This window comes from Telmatherina bonti (genome assembly GCF_933228915.1).
Source record: "Telmatherina bonti genome assembly, chromosome: 8".
Taxonomy (NCBI): domain Eukaryota; kingdom Metazoa; phylum Chordata; class Actinopteri; order Atheriniformes; family Telmatherinidae; genus Telmatherina; species Telmatherina bonti.
Window position 1 is genome coordinate 25,566,770 of NC_136626.1, and position 17,598 is coordinate 25,584,367.

At 37.6% G+C, this 17,598-nt stretch overlaps 1 protein-coding gene across 1 annotated transcript; it reads right to left on the bottom strand.

The window, feature by feature from the left end:
- Positions 1 to 1,119: 1,119 nt before the first annotated feature.
- st6galnac5b (ST6 (alpha-N-acetyl-neuraminyl-2,3-beta-galactosyl-1,3)-N-acetylgalactosaminide alpha-2,6-sialyltransferase 5b) lies at positions 1,120 to 17,182 on the bottom strand (the record flags this gene model as incomplete). The annotated part of the gene is made up of 5 exons (XM_079244999.1): positions 1,120 to 1,363; positions 6,094 to 6,201; positions 7,253 to 7,662; positions 16,439 to 16,633; positions 17,162 to 17,182. 5 exons carry the CDS (start codon positions 17,180 to 17,182, stop codon positions 1,120 to 1,122), a joined length of 978 nt encoding a protein of 325 aa, XP_079101125.1.
- Between the last annotated feature and the right edge of the window lie 416 nt (positions 17,183 to 17,598).

Consider the following 17,598-nt stretch of genomic DNA (forward strand, 5'->3'; position numbering starts at 1 on the left):
AATGCAAATTACATTAGGACATATGAACAAATGTGTGACATATATCCTCAAGAATACACAATAATATTATTTGTAGCTCAGGTATAAGGCTGGCAGCTATAAGAAGACCATTTTTTCTTTCACATTTTTAAGTATTTTCCCAAAGATGACACATACTTGCTGTCCACTTTATGAAGTATACTTTGCTTGTACCAGGTTAAATTCATTTTACCTTCAACATTGATTCAACATGGTGTTCGGGAGCAATTGTCAATTGCCCAATTTTGGCCCATATTGGCATCACAGCTTCATATATATACACACACACACACACACACACACACACACACACACACATATATATATATATATATATGTATGTGTGTGTGTGTGTGTGTGTGTGTGTGTGTGTGTATATATATATATATATATATATATATATATACAGGCATGTATATATATATATATATATACATATATATATATATATATATATATATATATATATATATATATATATATATATATATATATATATATATATATATATATATATATATATATATATATATATATGTATATATATATATATATATATATATATATATATATGTATATGTGTGTATATATATGTCCTCTTGGTATTCAAAGCTCCAGGATTCAGTGGTCTTGTCATGATGTACTTGATGTAAGTATGCTAAATTATAATAACTTAATTTAAATATAAAAATGCATTTAATTACTAACACAGTACAAAGGATGTGATGTAGTATCACAAGTATCTGATCAGCCATACTGTAACCTACTTTTCTATCAGCTGTCACCACTCTGACATGAAAATTGTTAAGAAAGCAACCCTATAATAAATGTATAGTTTTTAGCCAGCCTCCATGACCTTGATTCCAGTATAACATTTATCCCATTAGTTAGATGTTCACATTTTTCTTGGAGGCTTTGTGCTGCTATTGTGCAATGATCCCACACTGCCAAGTCATTCAGATACTCAGCTAACAGGCACAAGCAGGTTGTTCTGTCCTTCTGCTGTTTCGTATATTATTAACAGCCAGAAAGGATATCTGTGCACTGGAAACTGTCCAGAAATATATTTCACTTTTGTGGGGATCATCTGCGGAGTGAGCCTCAGGATCCAGCTGGAACTGTTGAGTATGAGCTGTTTTCACTGTAGATGACAGCAGCAGGGTTCCAGTCTGGCTGGTAAAAGTGGATGTTAAGAGTTCGAGCCCAGTTTGAAAACACTCTCTTCTCTGTGATGAAACGGTGATGGCTTCCACGTTGACTTCTCTCGTGGGACAGGTACATGGAGCATTCATCCGGCCCCAAGGGCTCGTAGTAATGATACGGCACAGTGGGATGGGAGGAAGATCTTTGCAGATTGCAAGGGAGAAGGAGAGAGAGGAGTGAAGCATGAAAAGGAAAACAGAGTCAAAGTGCAAGGGAAGGATGGGGGTTTAGTGTGGGGATAATTATAAGATGCAGCGATAGAGGGGAAGCCCGTCACAGTGGGGAATAAAAGGAGACAAGAACACAGGAGAACAGATCAGAAGAGTCTGGGCTCAGAGAAATGCTCATTATACATCATCTTATTCCTGTGACACTCTCAGTCACATCAAGCTCAGTGGAAGAGTTCTGTGTGAAACACAAGAGCTGCTGCAATCTGCCCTACATACTTAAAAATGCCTGTTTTGTCCTTGTTGCTTAAGTAAAAACAGAATGATTATCCAGTGACTCTATATGTTAATATGACCCGCAGATATGTTTTTCAAAACCTAGTGACATGTTCATTTGATTGTAAAACATTGAGATGAATGTTTGCAGAGTCTTAACTTCATGTCACTAATTGATGTAGAAGATGTCACTGGAGGCAGTATGTTTTTTTACAAACTAATGTTGTCAGCACACAGGAAATCACAGAGTGAAGATGCTAAAGATGACGTTGTCCGTTTTAATTAATGAGCTATTTGGCTCACTTGTTTGAAGAGGAAATAACAAACTGAATCTGTCAAAAGAAATCATCTCTCCAGGTCAAGAGGAAAAATGCTTATAGGTCTTAAAAAAGATCTATATCTGTATCAATTGATAGGCTGCAGGTTTCAGTGTTTCCCTTGTACAACATATTTGATCCAAGTGAAAAGGTTCTCCAAGAACTTGTTGTCATCTTCTGCACCTGCCTGTTAATGAGCCATTGGTTTGGGTCAGGTGTGTACCTGGAAAACAATAAAACCTGCAGGATGGTAGCCCTTCAGGACCGGAATTGGTGACCCCTGTGCTACAGCAAAGGATTGTGTCATTTTTTTGTCTAGCCTTTGTTCCTGTTCATTTGATTCACCTAGCCTCATCAGTTCATTCACCTCACCTGTGTCTTGTTTTTTCCTTGTGCAGTTATACCATTAGTTGTCTGTTCTCCTATGTGGGTTCATTGTGTTTAGTTTGCGCTCTGTGTCCCAGGTCTCCTGTGGTCCTGCCTCAACTAATAAAAACTGGCATAATTCTGCATCCCTGCCTGGCTTCCTGCATTTGAGTCCTCACCTCTAGCACTCATCGTGACAGATTGGAACTTGCTCCAAAACTTAAAGCTTCAAACTTTCAGCTCTCCCATCAATTGCCTAATTTAAACTGAAACTAAAACATGCCATAGCATTCAGTTGTAATTGTTGACACCGACCCCCCCCCCTCCTTTCTAGTTTCCTTCCATATATTTTAGTGGTTATTTATGTGGTTTTAAATTCATAATCTCTTTATTTTTGGTTGTGACAATTCATTTGCCTATATTGTTTCCTTTTTGCCTGTTTTTCTCTGGCCCTGTTTGATCTTGTTTTGTCTGTTTTTCTTTGTTTAAATCCCTGGGGCCTCTTGCCAGGTCATCATTGTAAATGAAAATTTGTTCTCAGTTGATTTTACCTGGTTAAATAAAGGTTAAATAAAAAATAAACATTGATACAATCCCTCCAGGCTGTCCTTTCCCAGGGTTTCCTCCCTGGTGAGGACCTCACAGGAATACCTCACTAGGAAGGCATTGTGAGCAGTAACAACTCTGAAGCCCTGGAAGGATGACCGAGTTTCTCACCCTCTCTCTAAGGGAGAATATGCTCACCATGTGGAAGAAACATATTTCGGTCACTTGTATCTGAATCTTGTTCTTTTGGTCACAACCCACAGTTCATGATCATAGGTGGCGGTAGGAACATAGGACACTCCACCCTTTTCAAGCTGTAGACCATGATCTCAATTTGCAGGTGCAGATTCTCCGCTTCACACTCAACTGCAAATCATTGCAGTGAGAACTGGAGATCATGGCCCCAATGACGCCAACATGACCACATCATCTGTAAAAAGCAAAGACCTAATTCTGCGGCTACCAAAATGCATTGGCTGCACCTAGAAATTCTGTCCATAAAAGTTCTGAACAGAATAAATGCTAAAGACCAGCCTTGTTGCAGTCCAACACTCACTGGACACTAATCTGACTCACTGCTGGCAATGCTGACCAAACTCTGACTGGGGTTGCATAAGGACTAGGCAGCTTGTACAAGGGGTCCAGCACCCAATACTCACAGAGCAGCCCCCACAGGAGTCCAAACATAGTTGAACAGCTTCTCCAAGTCCACAAAACACATGTGATTGAGTAAACTTCCCTGTCCCCTCCCAAACAATGAAGAGGGTGTAGAGATGGTCCACTGTTCCATGACCAGGATGAAAACCACACTGCTCATCCTTAATCAGAGGTTATCTATCCAACTATCCAACAGACCCTCCTTCCAGAACTCCTAAACAAACTTTACAAGGAGGCTGAGAAGTATGATCTTCCTGTAGCTGGAGCAGCCCTCCAGTCCCCCTTCTTGAACAGGGGAACCATGCACAAGTCTGCCAGTCCGGAGATACAACCTAATTAACCTCAGCCTTGGAGATAAGACAGTCCACCGATGGGTCCCCAGACTCTATCACCTCATCAGAAGATGTGTCAGTGGGCTTGAGGAGGTTTTCAACATATTATCATCATTCCATAACATCCCAAGTCTAAGTCATCAGCCCCATATCCCCATTGTACACAGCATTAATGGCGTACTGCATCACCCCCCTGAGCTGCCAAATGGTGAACCAGAATGTTCTTGAAGCCATCCAGAAGTCATTCTCCATGGCTTCTTTAACTCCTCCAATGCCTGAGTTTTTGATTCAGCAACCAACAAAGCCATATTCTGCTGAGCCTTACAATACACATCAGTTGCCCCAGGAGTTACACAGGCCAAAAAAATCCAGTAGGACTCCTTCTTCAGCTTGATGTCATTCCTCATTGCTGGTGCCCACCAATGAACTTAATGATTACAGGCGCAGCTGGCACCAAGGATCTTATAACCACAGCTTCGGTTGGCCGCCTCATCAATAGAAATGCTCAATGTCCCCAAATACTTCACCCTTAGCTTGCAGATTTACTTTAGTGTTCTATTGTGTCTAAGAGTAGAATTGAAGACAGAGCCTTTGGCTAAAAGGTCCTCTCTTATGGAACAAGTTCCCAGTTTGAGTTGAGGAGGCAGACACTCTCACTCTCTACCTTTAAGATCAAATCAAATCAAATCAAAGATACTTTATTAATCCCAGAGGGGAAAATTTAAATCAAAGATCAGGCTTTAAACATTTCTTTTTGATAAATCTTATAGTTACGATTGGCTAGCCATCCGTTCTGCGATGAACTGGCACCTTTTTGCCTGATAATTGCTGGGAAAGGCTCCATAAAGGCTTTATAAGCTGTTAGGTCAATTTGATTGAATAAGGTGTGCTGGAGCAAGGAAGCATCCTGATCTATCCTGATCTACACAAAAGTGGGTTACCATGCTTTAAGCTCCTGTGGTGCTAAGACCCTTACTTCAAGTCCTCCAGACCCATATCTGCCTCTGTAACCACTATGTTAAAACTAGTAAGAGAAATATTTGTCATTCAGTTTTCCTAGTCCTTTCATGTATGAATTAATTAAAATTGATCCAGATTTATGATTTAATTTCATGTATTCTATAAAATATTTATAAAAATGAAATATAATCATAATTATATTATGTAAATCTTGTATAAAATACAGCTGTATGATTTTCTTTTCCTATTTATAGCAAAGGCAAACTTGCAAAATTACATTATGTTCACTTATAGCCTATCATATATTTATTTATTCTCTAGTGAGCGGAAACGTATTGGCTGACTCACTATCATCCGAAGTGGTTTATTTACAAAAATACCATCCTCATTCATGAATACACATGAAAAAAGCTTGGAAATAGGTGTCCACTATAGGGTCACTATACATGAAAAGGTTGAAATAAAATACTTTGTCAACTTAAACCTAATCCAACCACTGACAGGATGCAGAGGTGAATTACTTTGGCACTTAAGTGATATTACCAAAGGGTGTAAGCATCACTGTATATATGCAAAAATATGCAATGACTTACTATCTTGAAATTCTTATTTCACACCAGATTCAAATCATAAATCTACTTCTTAATTCTTTACTGCAATAAGCAAAAGACTCTGATGAAATTACAAGAGACGCCAGTTGATCAACATCAACAGCACATCAGCTTTTGAAAGGAAGAAGGCAATGATGTGTGTGGATCGTGTAAAGATTTCTCTCAGGAGTTATTAGAGAGAAAACTATTGATAAAAAGAAAAAAAAGAATTAACTTAAATTATAATCTCCTAAAAGCTAAAAATCATATTCTGTTAAATTCTTAAGTTCTATTGGGAAGTTCTGTTCACAAATTTCAGCAAATTATATCTATTTAATAAATAATAAAGTGACTGTTACCTGCAGGTCACTTGATCGTGCTTTACTTTTTTCTTGACATACTGTATGCCACTTTCAACCAAACTTGTATATAATTATACATCATCTATCTATCTATCTATCTATCTATCTATCTATCTATCTATCTATCTATCTATCTATCTATCTATCTATCTATCGAAAAAGGCTGACAAGTCTATTTTTTAACAATAACATATACAGTAATACTGTAGAGGCCATATTTAGCTTTTCCAGAGTAATTGTCTGCAAAGCAGAATTAAATTGTTAAGCAACTCAATTCTTGCATATAAAAAGATTCAAACCTGCAGAAATTAGGTGGTACCATGCCGTACACATTGATCCCATCACACAACTCAAGGGCAATAGCCATAGTGAACCATCCGGTGCTCAGCCAGGAGTTGGAACTCTTCCTGGAATGATGATAAGAGAGATGATCAGTTCTGCCCAGTTCAGGCATATGCAGCACAGTAATAATGATGGCTATTTTCTAAGTATTAGTTGAATTATTTGAAAGCTTATTTTTAGATTTTGTCTAATTAATCACCCTGGATTATAAGAAAAATACAGAATAATACTGCAACTGACTGTGAGTTAACTAAAGCGAAACTGTGCAAAAGTCATAATATATTCATTGTAATGTGCAGAATAGTGAAAAGATGCTGACAAATAATACATTTGTTCTGACATCAATTATAATCACACAAAAGCTGAAGTGAGAAGATTCCCATTCAAATGCAATATCCATTTATCATCCTGTCAGCTTACTCACATGCAAATAGGTTCATATGAATAGCTGTATTTATGTCAGTCAAATTTTTTGTAATAGTCATATTCAGTCAGCATTTTCCACATTTCAATTGCCTTTCTTACATATACAATGAGACAATTATCAGGTATGATTAAGGTAAATTTATGTATATGATAAAGTTTGTTTTGTTTCTTCCAAACTAAGCAACTCCTTTGCCTCTGAAAGAAAAACAACCCAATTTTCTTTTAATACTCCAGTTACAGACAGCTGAATCCTGTTCAAAAGATTGTGTCTGTTTGGAGCTGCAACTTGATTCCTGTAGTGCACGGTGATACTCAATCCAGTCCTACGAGGGCACTAGACTCAAATTAAAGAGTCATTGTCAAGAACTTTATAGTCTGTTGGATCATCTAAATTTCAGTAAAGTGTGTTGGAGCAGGTATACAACAAAAACCTGCAGGGCTGCAGCCCTTTTGCCAAATCATGTATCCCTGCTGCAGTCTAATTTTTTATAAATTATAATATAATAGTCACTGCAAAGCAAAAAAACAACTAAATAAATAAATCAATTAATGAATTAAAAGAAAGAAAATGGGAAAGTTGAGAACAGTTTTTCTGTCTCATTTCCTCTTTTTTATGTTCTTTAATCCTTGCATTTTTGATTAAATGGAAACAAACTTTACAAATAAAAGACTTATTCTATAAATACTTACCTATCAATGCCTGTTTCTTTTTTAAATAATTCATCAAACTTCAGCATCTTGATTCGGGTTATTATGTAGATTTTAAGTTTGGGGAGTAGCTGGTTTAACAGCCTGAGGCTGTTGAAAACATGGCCTTTTCCATCCCGTCTCATGCAGTTGCTTGGTCCCCAGAAGATGAACACTGCGTCTTGGCTCCCATTGAGCAGTTCCTGTCTGCTCCGCAGTACTCTTTGGAGGCTAGAGTGAGCTACAACACGCAGGTTTGTGCGTCGACCAACATCTTTCTGATACTCTGTGCTTGGAGCATCGTTCATACGAATAACACACTCAGATCGGTCGATTTCTTCTCCCCGCATGCTTCCAGTCAGCTGGCCAGAGCTAGTCACCAGGGCGCAAGTCCTGCAGTGCATTTTCAGAGGCTGAAAGTAAAAGGTCAGAAACAATTTCACTTACAATAAGATATTTTTTTAATTTGCTTCAGAGTTTTGTAGTTTATTAAGCATTTTGAGCTGCTCTGGAATCAAAGATGACTACTTTCTCAGTTCTACCATCTCACTGCTTTGTCAAAAGTCTTTTATATTGTTTTTAAAATCAGTGTACTCCTTCACCATCTGACAGATCAGGGACTGCTCTACATGTGCATACTGCTAATTATCCTTATGTGGTACTAAAGCATCTAAAGTAAATAATAACATAAAAAACATGATTATTTTATTTTGACGATTCAAGAAATATTTGAGGAAACGGAAGGTTGACATAGGGGAAAAGGGGACACCTGACCCTTGAATAAATAACTTTAAGAGCATGAAAAAGGTGTTCATGTGGTTGTAAATTGTCAAAAACTGTTCAGTATTGAGTAAAAGTCATGGCTATGGCTTGTTAGTGAGATTGGTAAAAAGTGGCCGTGTCATGCTACGAATCTGCAAATAGACTCAAGCACAGTGGTGTTTTGAACTACATGCTAACATGCACACACTCAAAAAGCTAACATGTTAACTATTACCAATTAAGAAATAGTAGCCTACAGGCAAACAGGAAAGTGAGGTATTTTACAGTTTTTTTAGGTAACCTCTTCAGTAACACCAGATGGCGATAAGATGTTCTACTGGATCGCCGGCAACTTGGTGGTATTGTCGTGGTTAAACTGTATTACCATTAGTTATTTATCAGGTCAACATAGGTAAAAACAAAGCTATATTTCTGTAAAATAAGGACATAAAAATGTTTAATCAAAATAAAATTTGGATTTCTCCAAACTCCAGATGTTAACTTTTTTAACAATGGCATTCAAAGTCAGTAGGATTAAACAGTTAAGTGCTGATTTAAGCAGCTACACTTGTTTAGAGCTGTAAGATTCAAATGCAAATTATTATGTTTGACAGTAGAGCAGGGTCTACTCTACTCAGAGTTCACTCTGTATCAACATCATGCAGTCAAATGCAGCCTCAGAGCAATGTTCCCTTAAAACAAGACATTCATACATTAGTGAAAAAAATCCATTATAGAAAATCCAGTACACTCAGCGGATGATGGATAATTTATATGAGTGAGCTTTGTAAGTAGTCACGCAGGGTTGTGCTGCAGAGTTTGTGTTGGATAAGTTTAAATTATTTTGATCACTCATGTTGTTGTGTCCACCAGCCAGGTGGACACAACAACAAGGAAAGATTAGATTGAATGATCCAATGGCAAATAACTAAAGACTCGTCACACAAAATAGTTACAACTTTAATACAGAGCTACATTGGCATTCTGAACTGTGCTCTGAGTTTCAAACTCCCATCAGGCTCTGAAGTTGGGATATGAGTCTGTCTACATACACACAGGTGATATCACTATTGCCACAGGCTGTTATTCCCATTGCTATATTTATAATTCATTTCCACTATCTTTGACCCCGCACCAAATGATTGCCTGGTGTGTATGTGTGTCTGTTCTCTGCGTGTGAGAGTGAGTGTGCAATGTCTGGGTGAGTCCTTTAATCTCAGTGTGGTGTTCAATGCAGCCACATGCATGTAATAAAATCTTTTCTGGCAAGATTCTGCAACTGTCTGAAGAATATCTGTATCCCAAATTACTTATTCTTTATACAAGCAAAAATACATACAAATGCTATTTCTATGCACTAAGGGACACTTATTTCCATTTCTAAGACATTTCCCTGAAGAAGCCATTTCCTGTCAGGATGTGCTCTCTGTGTAAACAGACCCATTCCTTCAATAACAGGTAGGTAGGAACAAATTACACACTTCACTGCACAAATGCACCCTCCCAGCCTTAGCTGGAAAAAGTCAAAGCCATTTTAACTATTTCCTCTCATACACACAATATAAAAATGGCTACATTTTCACTCAGTAGTGTCCAGACAACTACTACTACCAAACATTCAATTATCTCAAGAGTTAAGGGACCTGTTGAACAAGTAAAAATAAATTGGAGGCTTTTTGGCTTTTTTGTAGTCTAAAATGCCTGTGAAATACTACAAATGTCCCTGAAAGCCAGCTTCTGAGCCTCTGACATGATGTTGCTGGAAATAGGCTCAGATAGACTGCATCAAAGTGAAAAATACTTTTAAAATCAGATTGAGAATATTCCAGAAGCAAGAAAACTGAAAACTGAATTATGTGTGTAAAGACCTGCAAGTTGCAAAAAGATGTGAGTCATAATCCGAATCTAATTAATATTTCTGTGCTTTTGAATAATTGTGGATTCCATAGTGAGTACTTCATCTTGTAGACCGTGGTCTTCTGCCCTAATCAATAATGCGCTCTGGGCTTATCATAACCTAAAAGTGGTAATCTGCATGGTCTCTAATTGTACACTTTCTCAGAGGAAACCCAGAATCATAGCTGTATCCAGAATAAACCCAATCACTTACCTTGCCAAAAACTGCACAGGGGCTTACACTGAAGTTTTACACAATTCAAAAAGCAAAAACTTACATGAAAAATGTGTGAGCAACTGTATATAGAAACCAGAACTAAACAAAGAAAACTAGTACTTGTCACAAGAATCTATTAAGTTTATGAATATATGAGCTCTTTTTATGTCGAATGTCATTTGTCTGAACTAGATTCCTCAATTTAAAAAAAGTACAATTTTATTCCAAAAAAGGTAAAAACAAAACCGAATGAAAAACACAAATGCGCAAACACAACATGTAGCATAGCAGTCTGAGTATGCCGGCAAAACTAAATTAAAAAAGACCCAGGCTGAAATCAAAAGCTTATCTCTTCTTCCAAAACTTTCTATGACATTTGGAAATGAGGAATAAATACAAATAGAACAAAAAAGGGTTTGAATTCCAAAGGGGCATTGAGGGAGCCCATGAAGTGTGCATCAAGATTCCTTATTCACATGCATCTACTTATACAACTATGCAAGGCATCATGATCAAAAACAGGATTACTACCAAAAACTACTGTATGTGGCTGATACACTCAGAAACAAATCATATATAGACAACAATGTCACTTCAGTGGGCATCAATGAGTCATCCAATGAACTGCCACACACTTTAAAAGAAATAAATATACAAACATAAATTGTAATTACAGAGTTTGCTTCTGCAAATGTTTCTGTATATTTCTGTAGATGTATAATATTGTATGTTAAAAAAAAAACAAAAAAACATGGGAATATCTCCTAATTATTACTGCAGTAAAGGATTACAAAACAGAGCACAATTGAGCAGTATGGGTGGCTACATAAATCTAATAATTAGAGAGCAGTACCACCATGCATGGCCTAAGAGGCAATTAATAGAAAATCATCTCAAACAGTAAAGAAATATGTTCACAGAAATTTAATGTAATAAACAAACAACATTAACATATTCATGCTTTTCTTTTAATCTAAGAAACAGCAGGAATTTTATAAAAAATTAATTTAAATAACCTGAAATTGCACTATTTTTAAGAGCTTCCTGTCAATGTCTCAGGTAAGCGTTTCCATGGGAACACATCTGTGTTTCAAAGGAACTGAGCTTCTCTTAAATCTCTTGTGATTCCATGGAAATAAACTCTGACACAACCAAACCAAACTAAAACACTTTACAATAAGTCATGTAATGTTGCAGTATAAAACATAAAAAAATAATATGTTCCAAAAGACTTTTTAATCCTGCTCATTGTCACAGATTTTTCTGTCGTTAAAGTGTTCAACGAAAGATTGGATTTATCCTGCATTTATCTCTGATTTTGAGACCAATGTTACATTACAAAAAATTAAATGGGTTTTTGAGTAGATCAGCACAAAATGCCTGAGTTGTTATATTACGTTTTAAAGCCCTTCCAAGGTCTTTCAAATTTCATGAGAGGTCATGATGTAGAACAAGTTTCTTTTTAAATAAGATATCCTTGCTCTGGTTCTTTATATCATAACATCTTACATTGTACTATACTGATATTAATTTGTTTATTTTATAAGCAGCTTTTTTTCTTTCTTTTTTTTTTTTTTGCAATTTCTTGATACCACTGGGCTGGAAAATAAGGAGATGGGCATTTGCCAGAGTGCAGACAACCCCACCACCACTGGCCCACATCTGTGTGATGATGCACTGCCTTTATTAGTTTCTGATAACCACAGAACTACAAAACTAGGCTATACTTAGTTTTACCTACAATGACAATACTTAATAATAATCTATTATTTTGTTAGTTTTATACTTCCAATGGTATTTGTTGACAATTACCAGACAGAGAAGCTCACCAGCCACGTCCTCCAGTGTAAACTATTTCTGATTCAGTACAAGTGCGAATGTAGCTGTATTAGCTTCCAGAGTTAGAACATCATTTAGACATTAATCATCATTAAACTATTGTCTCTGAAGTGCATGAAATCAGGCTAATGGTTCAGCTGAGAGTACAAATTTATTAAGCAGCACCTGTTCCATGCTGTGAGGGCTTCCTGACTGGTGCCACTTCCCTTTCTCAGAGACCAATTAATTACAGTGAAATCCTCCTGTTTCTCCTTAAATTTCATTAAGGTTCTGCCAGTGACATACATTCTAGTTGCTCTCTTGAACTCACTTTAAATTTGAGGGAATAAAAGCAAAAGTGATCAAAGTGCCTGTCTTCTTCCCTTTAACAGCCAACCAAGCCAAGAGAGGGGGGAGGCTCGGCCACTGGTGGCAGAAAACTAAAGCAAAGATGCAAAATAATTTTTCATAAGATCATATCTCTAATATAGTGCTGGCTCATCTGGCTAGTTAGTTCCAGCTTATGTGCATTTATACAGTTTTAAGGTAGATTAACAACAAGACAGACAACAAAATCAAAACTGAACTATAAAATCCCTTTTAGCATGACTGTTCATCCTGGAATTAAAATGTACATGTTAAGTGAATTCATCCATTAAGTAACCTTAGCAGAGGGCTATATATGATGTTTGTCTTTGTAATTCAATTTTTATATATATATATATATATATATAAACGTTTTCTGGTATAATGATTTGCCTTTGTTCATGTTAAGTCAGTAAATTAATCATTACCCAGGTGGAGATGAAATACAATTTTGACTTTCTAAAGGTGGATATTTCTTCAAGACCAACTGTATTAGAGGCTGTGAGAGCACAGAAAAGCACTGCCCATAATAAGTAGGCACATCATAAGGCTGTGTATCCACATTCATGCTCTCACACAGGCTTGGTGACTACAGCTTATAAATGCCAATGTATATGGATTCAGCTGACACAAATTCAAAGGTCAATGTATGTTTAACCAGCAAAACATTGTGGAGGGACAGAAGATGAGGAGGAAAAGAGAATAACACAGCCATTTTACATCATTACCATGACTTGTCAAAGAGAAGACATGAAGGAAGACCTATAAACTTTGCAAAAGGAAGAGAAAAGATAAAAACATAGAGTTGCTGAAGTTACACACATAAAATATGTGCCATAGCTTTTAAGTCCATTTTGTAGTTTGTAGATCTGTGGATTTCAGAAATTTGTTAAAATTAAATTACTCTCAGGGCAGAAAAGCCAAAACATTAACCCTTAGCTGTGTGAAGCAGGGTATTCTCAGCAACTAGTGCATTCAGTGTTATGCCCCATCTTTGGTAATAATTATACAAGCAAAGTGGCAACAGACCGCCACCCACCTCTAAAAGAATCCCAGCCCATGCTGAGAAGATATTCTCAACACAGGCCATAAACAGGCATATCAGACAGAGCTCTCCTCACATTTTCAAGCATCTCTGGAGCTGACGAGGACATAAAATTTTAACTGCATGTTTGAGAATTTGCATGCGGTTGTCTGCAGTGGTACTTCACTAGTGTGTGTGTGCGTGTGTGTGTGTTTGTGCTCTTGTGTCAAAGCCAAGATTCCCTCCAGCACTAGCAGAAGACCTCAGATGACACCAAAGGGAACAGTTCAGACTGATTCCACCCACTCGACAGATTGTATATTAGGTCTGCTGAAGTTAGTCATTCTTGTGGGCCCAGCTGAGGGTACAGGCAGAACAACGGGACGTGACAAAAAGGGAGAAAATGCTTGTTGCAGTCTGGATTCCCCATCAATCTGCTAGGGGTTAATCAAAGAAGAAAAAATACTGTCCAAATTTTAAGCAAGTACTTCACCTTTCTCAAGCACTGGCAAAATGTGTAGCTGAGATTAGATTTTTTTTTTTATCAGCTTTAATTGGGGTCTGGCTATGGTTACTTAGAACATTTCAGCAAACTCTGAGGTTAATAATCTAACAAACTGAAGTACCAGACACACATCCAGCATCAAGATCAAAGCTCTCTCTTCAAACCTAACATCAAACCCATGCGCTCGTCTCATTGATTAACTGGCAATAAAAGATGGGCTGTAAACAAATGTGTTTTGATTAGTTTTTTTTTTTTTCCTTGTAATTTTTACAGTGCAGTTCTGCCCAAGAAACGCTAGTACTGTTTCTCCCAGCATATATATCTGTATCACTGATGCAAGAAATAATGTGTGAACATACAGTAACTGTGTGCTGATGAGCCTCTGCGTGTCGTTACATTAACATTTGGTGCCTTGTGTCATGTTTTTGCCACCCTGATCTCCTGGCGCTCATCACTGATTACTCGATCCACCTGCTGGCTTCCTAATTGCCTCTGCTACCTCATTCAGTTCACCTGGTTTCCTTTTCTCTCACTGCCTACTTAAGCTCCCTCCAATCCCTCCTTTTCTGCCAGATAATAATCAGACCTATGTCTAGTTTTGTTCCAGCGGTCTACGGATCGTTCCGCAGTTGCCGACCCTCTGCTTCATGCCCCTGGATTACCCTCCTTGCCTTGCCCTCGACGGATACCGCTACCTTTCGGATCTTCTGGTTACCAACCCTGCCTGTCTTTGGATCTCTGAGCCTTGTCGTTGCCTGGATGAGTATTTTGCCATCCTGTTTACCTCCCAGCTGTTGCCTGGTTTCTTCTGCAGACCACTCCCCTGGACTGATCTTCTGTTCATACTCCACCAATAAACTGGTCATTTGTCCAGAACTCCCTGTGTGTGGCTGAATTACGGATCCTCAGGGTAACTCATTACAGCCTTGCATGGCCAAAAAAATTTACTGCAATTATGTACAGTAAAGTAGCAAAGAAGCCATCCCACTTCAAGAGCATTTATTTCTAAATAATTTATGATTATCACATTAATTAGGAATTAAAAAACCAAGTAAACTATATAAAGGGAATTGGAGGTGGTCCTATCCAGTGAAATTTAGCTTTTGCATTCAGTGCTTAAGAAGTTACAGGATTTTATTAAGGTATTACAGAAAAGAAAATCTTTGACTGACTTCAGCGCAGTAATGCAAATTTGAATATATTACTATTTACTTATTTCAGGAACTTTACAATTATTGTGGACATCAATGAGCTGCTTGAAAGACAAAATGTGAAAAATATTTTAAACGACAAACATGAGTTGTCAATTCTCCCTGAAAACTGTATTTTATCGCACTTCATAATGGTGCATTTACACACTAGCATATCTGTTTTGTATGCTTCTCATCTGAATACAGATTAAATACCCGACTGATTACAAACACAGACAGGTGTTATGATAAAATAAAAAACTTCAATAAGTGAGTGGTGAAACACAATGAATACAAATGCCTTAACATCAGTTGCACTAAAAGCTATTGTACAGTTGAGCGGTTAATAAGTCAACACTAGCTCGGTTCAAGCTGAGCTTGTGACTTTAAGGGGTTTTGTAGTTGTTGCTTTGATGGCAGGAGCTTCAATCCCCAGCTCGACATGATGTCTGTAGAATAGTTAATAAAACCACATCAGCATTTAGGTTTATGGAAGAGACACAAGCAAGCGGAGTTGGACATTGTGATTATGTTGCTGCTTCCTGAATCTCTGATCAGATGACAAGGAAAAGAGGGCCATTGTATCCTTTTTTTGCAAAACAAATCCATATTTCTGAGTAAACTAGATCAAGAGTCGTCAGATGAGTCGTCCCTCACTGTATTTTCAACAAGTAGACAAAGTGCATGTGAAAAGAAAAACACACATCTGAATGCTGACACTCCTGTAGATCCACTGGGAGTCACTGCAATTTAGGAAGTAATATTTTTTCTTTACATGAGCATCAACCAGTGAAGACCCTTCACTTGAATGTGTGTGTGTGTGTGTGTGTGGCTTGCAAAATTTGTGTGGTCTTATGACAAAGAGAAAAATTACATGTTAAATACAATTAGTTGTTTTTTTATTCTGTTCTTTAGAAAACAAAATAGATAGCCTGGAAACGCAAATAATTTTCAATTCTCTTTTCTTTTTATATACTTCACTAGATGTGAAAAAGACTAATACCAAATTCCTTATTTCTCTGCATTATGTAAGAACCCTTGATCAAGATTCTGGTCTCTTAAGGCCCTCCTGTTGAACACAGTTCAGTAAAACACCAGTCACTCATTTGCAGTGGCTGGAATAAGTCAAGCCACTTTTTCTGTTTTGAAATAAGGATGATTCCACCCCAAATACTATCATCTCTTTCATCAAATACACAGCTGAGGTCTCTCTTTTGCTGTGTGATGCTTTAAACTTACTTCAGTCTGTGCTGCTGCCCTGACTATTTTTTTTTTTTTTTTGCAAGCCAAATAAACTAAATGTGTTATTTCCAAATAAGCTGAAAAAAAAAAAAACCAGGTGCAATATTACCACAATCTTTGACTAAGGCATTTGTTCGTCTCACCATGTACACAGATGGGGCCGGTTTACCTTATGATCCATGACACCTGCGTACCCCTGCAGGACTGATGTTGCATTTCTGCCTGGTCTTTTTGTGGCTGGAACGAGAGCATCCAAACGACGGGAAGACAGTGATGAAGATGATCTGTTAGTTGAACTGCTGTTGTACACTATCATAAGGCTGGTAACCATGGTAATGACGATGATGCCACCAACCCCTTGGCACTACAAAGACACATGGTAGACAACATTAAATCAGAGTTGTCCAGATCAGCGTTTGGGGTTATAGCATCTTTGATCAAATAATTGCTGCAAAAAAGAATGTCACATCTCTACGCCAAAGCAACACAATAATAATAGCGACGCTTTCTCTCGTGCACGGTTGCAAATAAAATGTCAGCTGTGCCACTCAAATGCTCTCAACATGCTCTGTTAACAGGGTTACATGGTTCAACAGATGGTGCAAAATCGAATCAGGCTGCTCAACTTTGAAATGTCAATATTACACCCCCACACACAATAAAATAAATCAATTAATCGATTTAAAAAAAAAAAAAAAAAAAGAACTTCACACGGCTGAGCTCTTCTAAGATTCCCTTTATGATTGTTACAAACATGTAACAAAGTGCAATTACGTTCCAATGGATGACAGAGCACGATCTGCAACTCATTTCTGAACAGCAAAAAACACCAAAGCTTCACACAAAGGAAGAGTACAGTCACATTTCCCCCAAAGCTCTCACTCTTAATTACCACTCTAATCTTCATCTTCATTTCCCCTCGCTTCTACGAGCAAAGTGCGTCTTCATCCTATTGGGAATGAGCGTCGGGACTCCTCAGCATGCAACACTGGAGCAGCATCACCGGGATCTGCGCCCAGCCACACAAAAACCAAGCTCCACTACTCTTTCCCCATGCTCCCCTCTACAGGGACAACTTGCCTCTTTCCTCGCTCCTCATGGTCCTAAAGACCTCACCTGTTCAGGCTGACATCAGTTTCAGGGTTCACAGGAGGTTCAGATGATGCTTGGACCATATTGTTATGCATTTAAATATTGAATAATTCTCACCAGAACGATGACGCATTGAGTGTTGCAGTGAGTTTGCATCCATCTCAGATGTCATAGCATTTGTGCTTCATACTTTACAAAAACCTTCTGTTTTTATAGACAAGACAGACATGACTGATT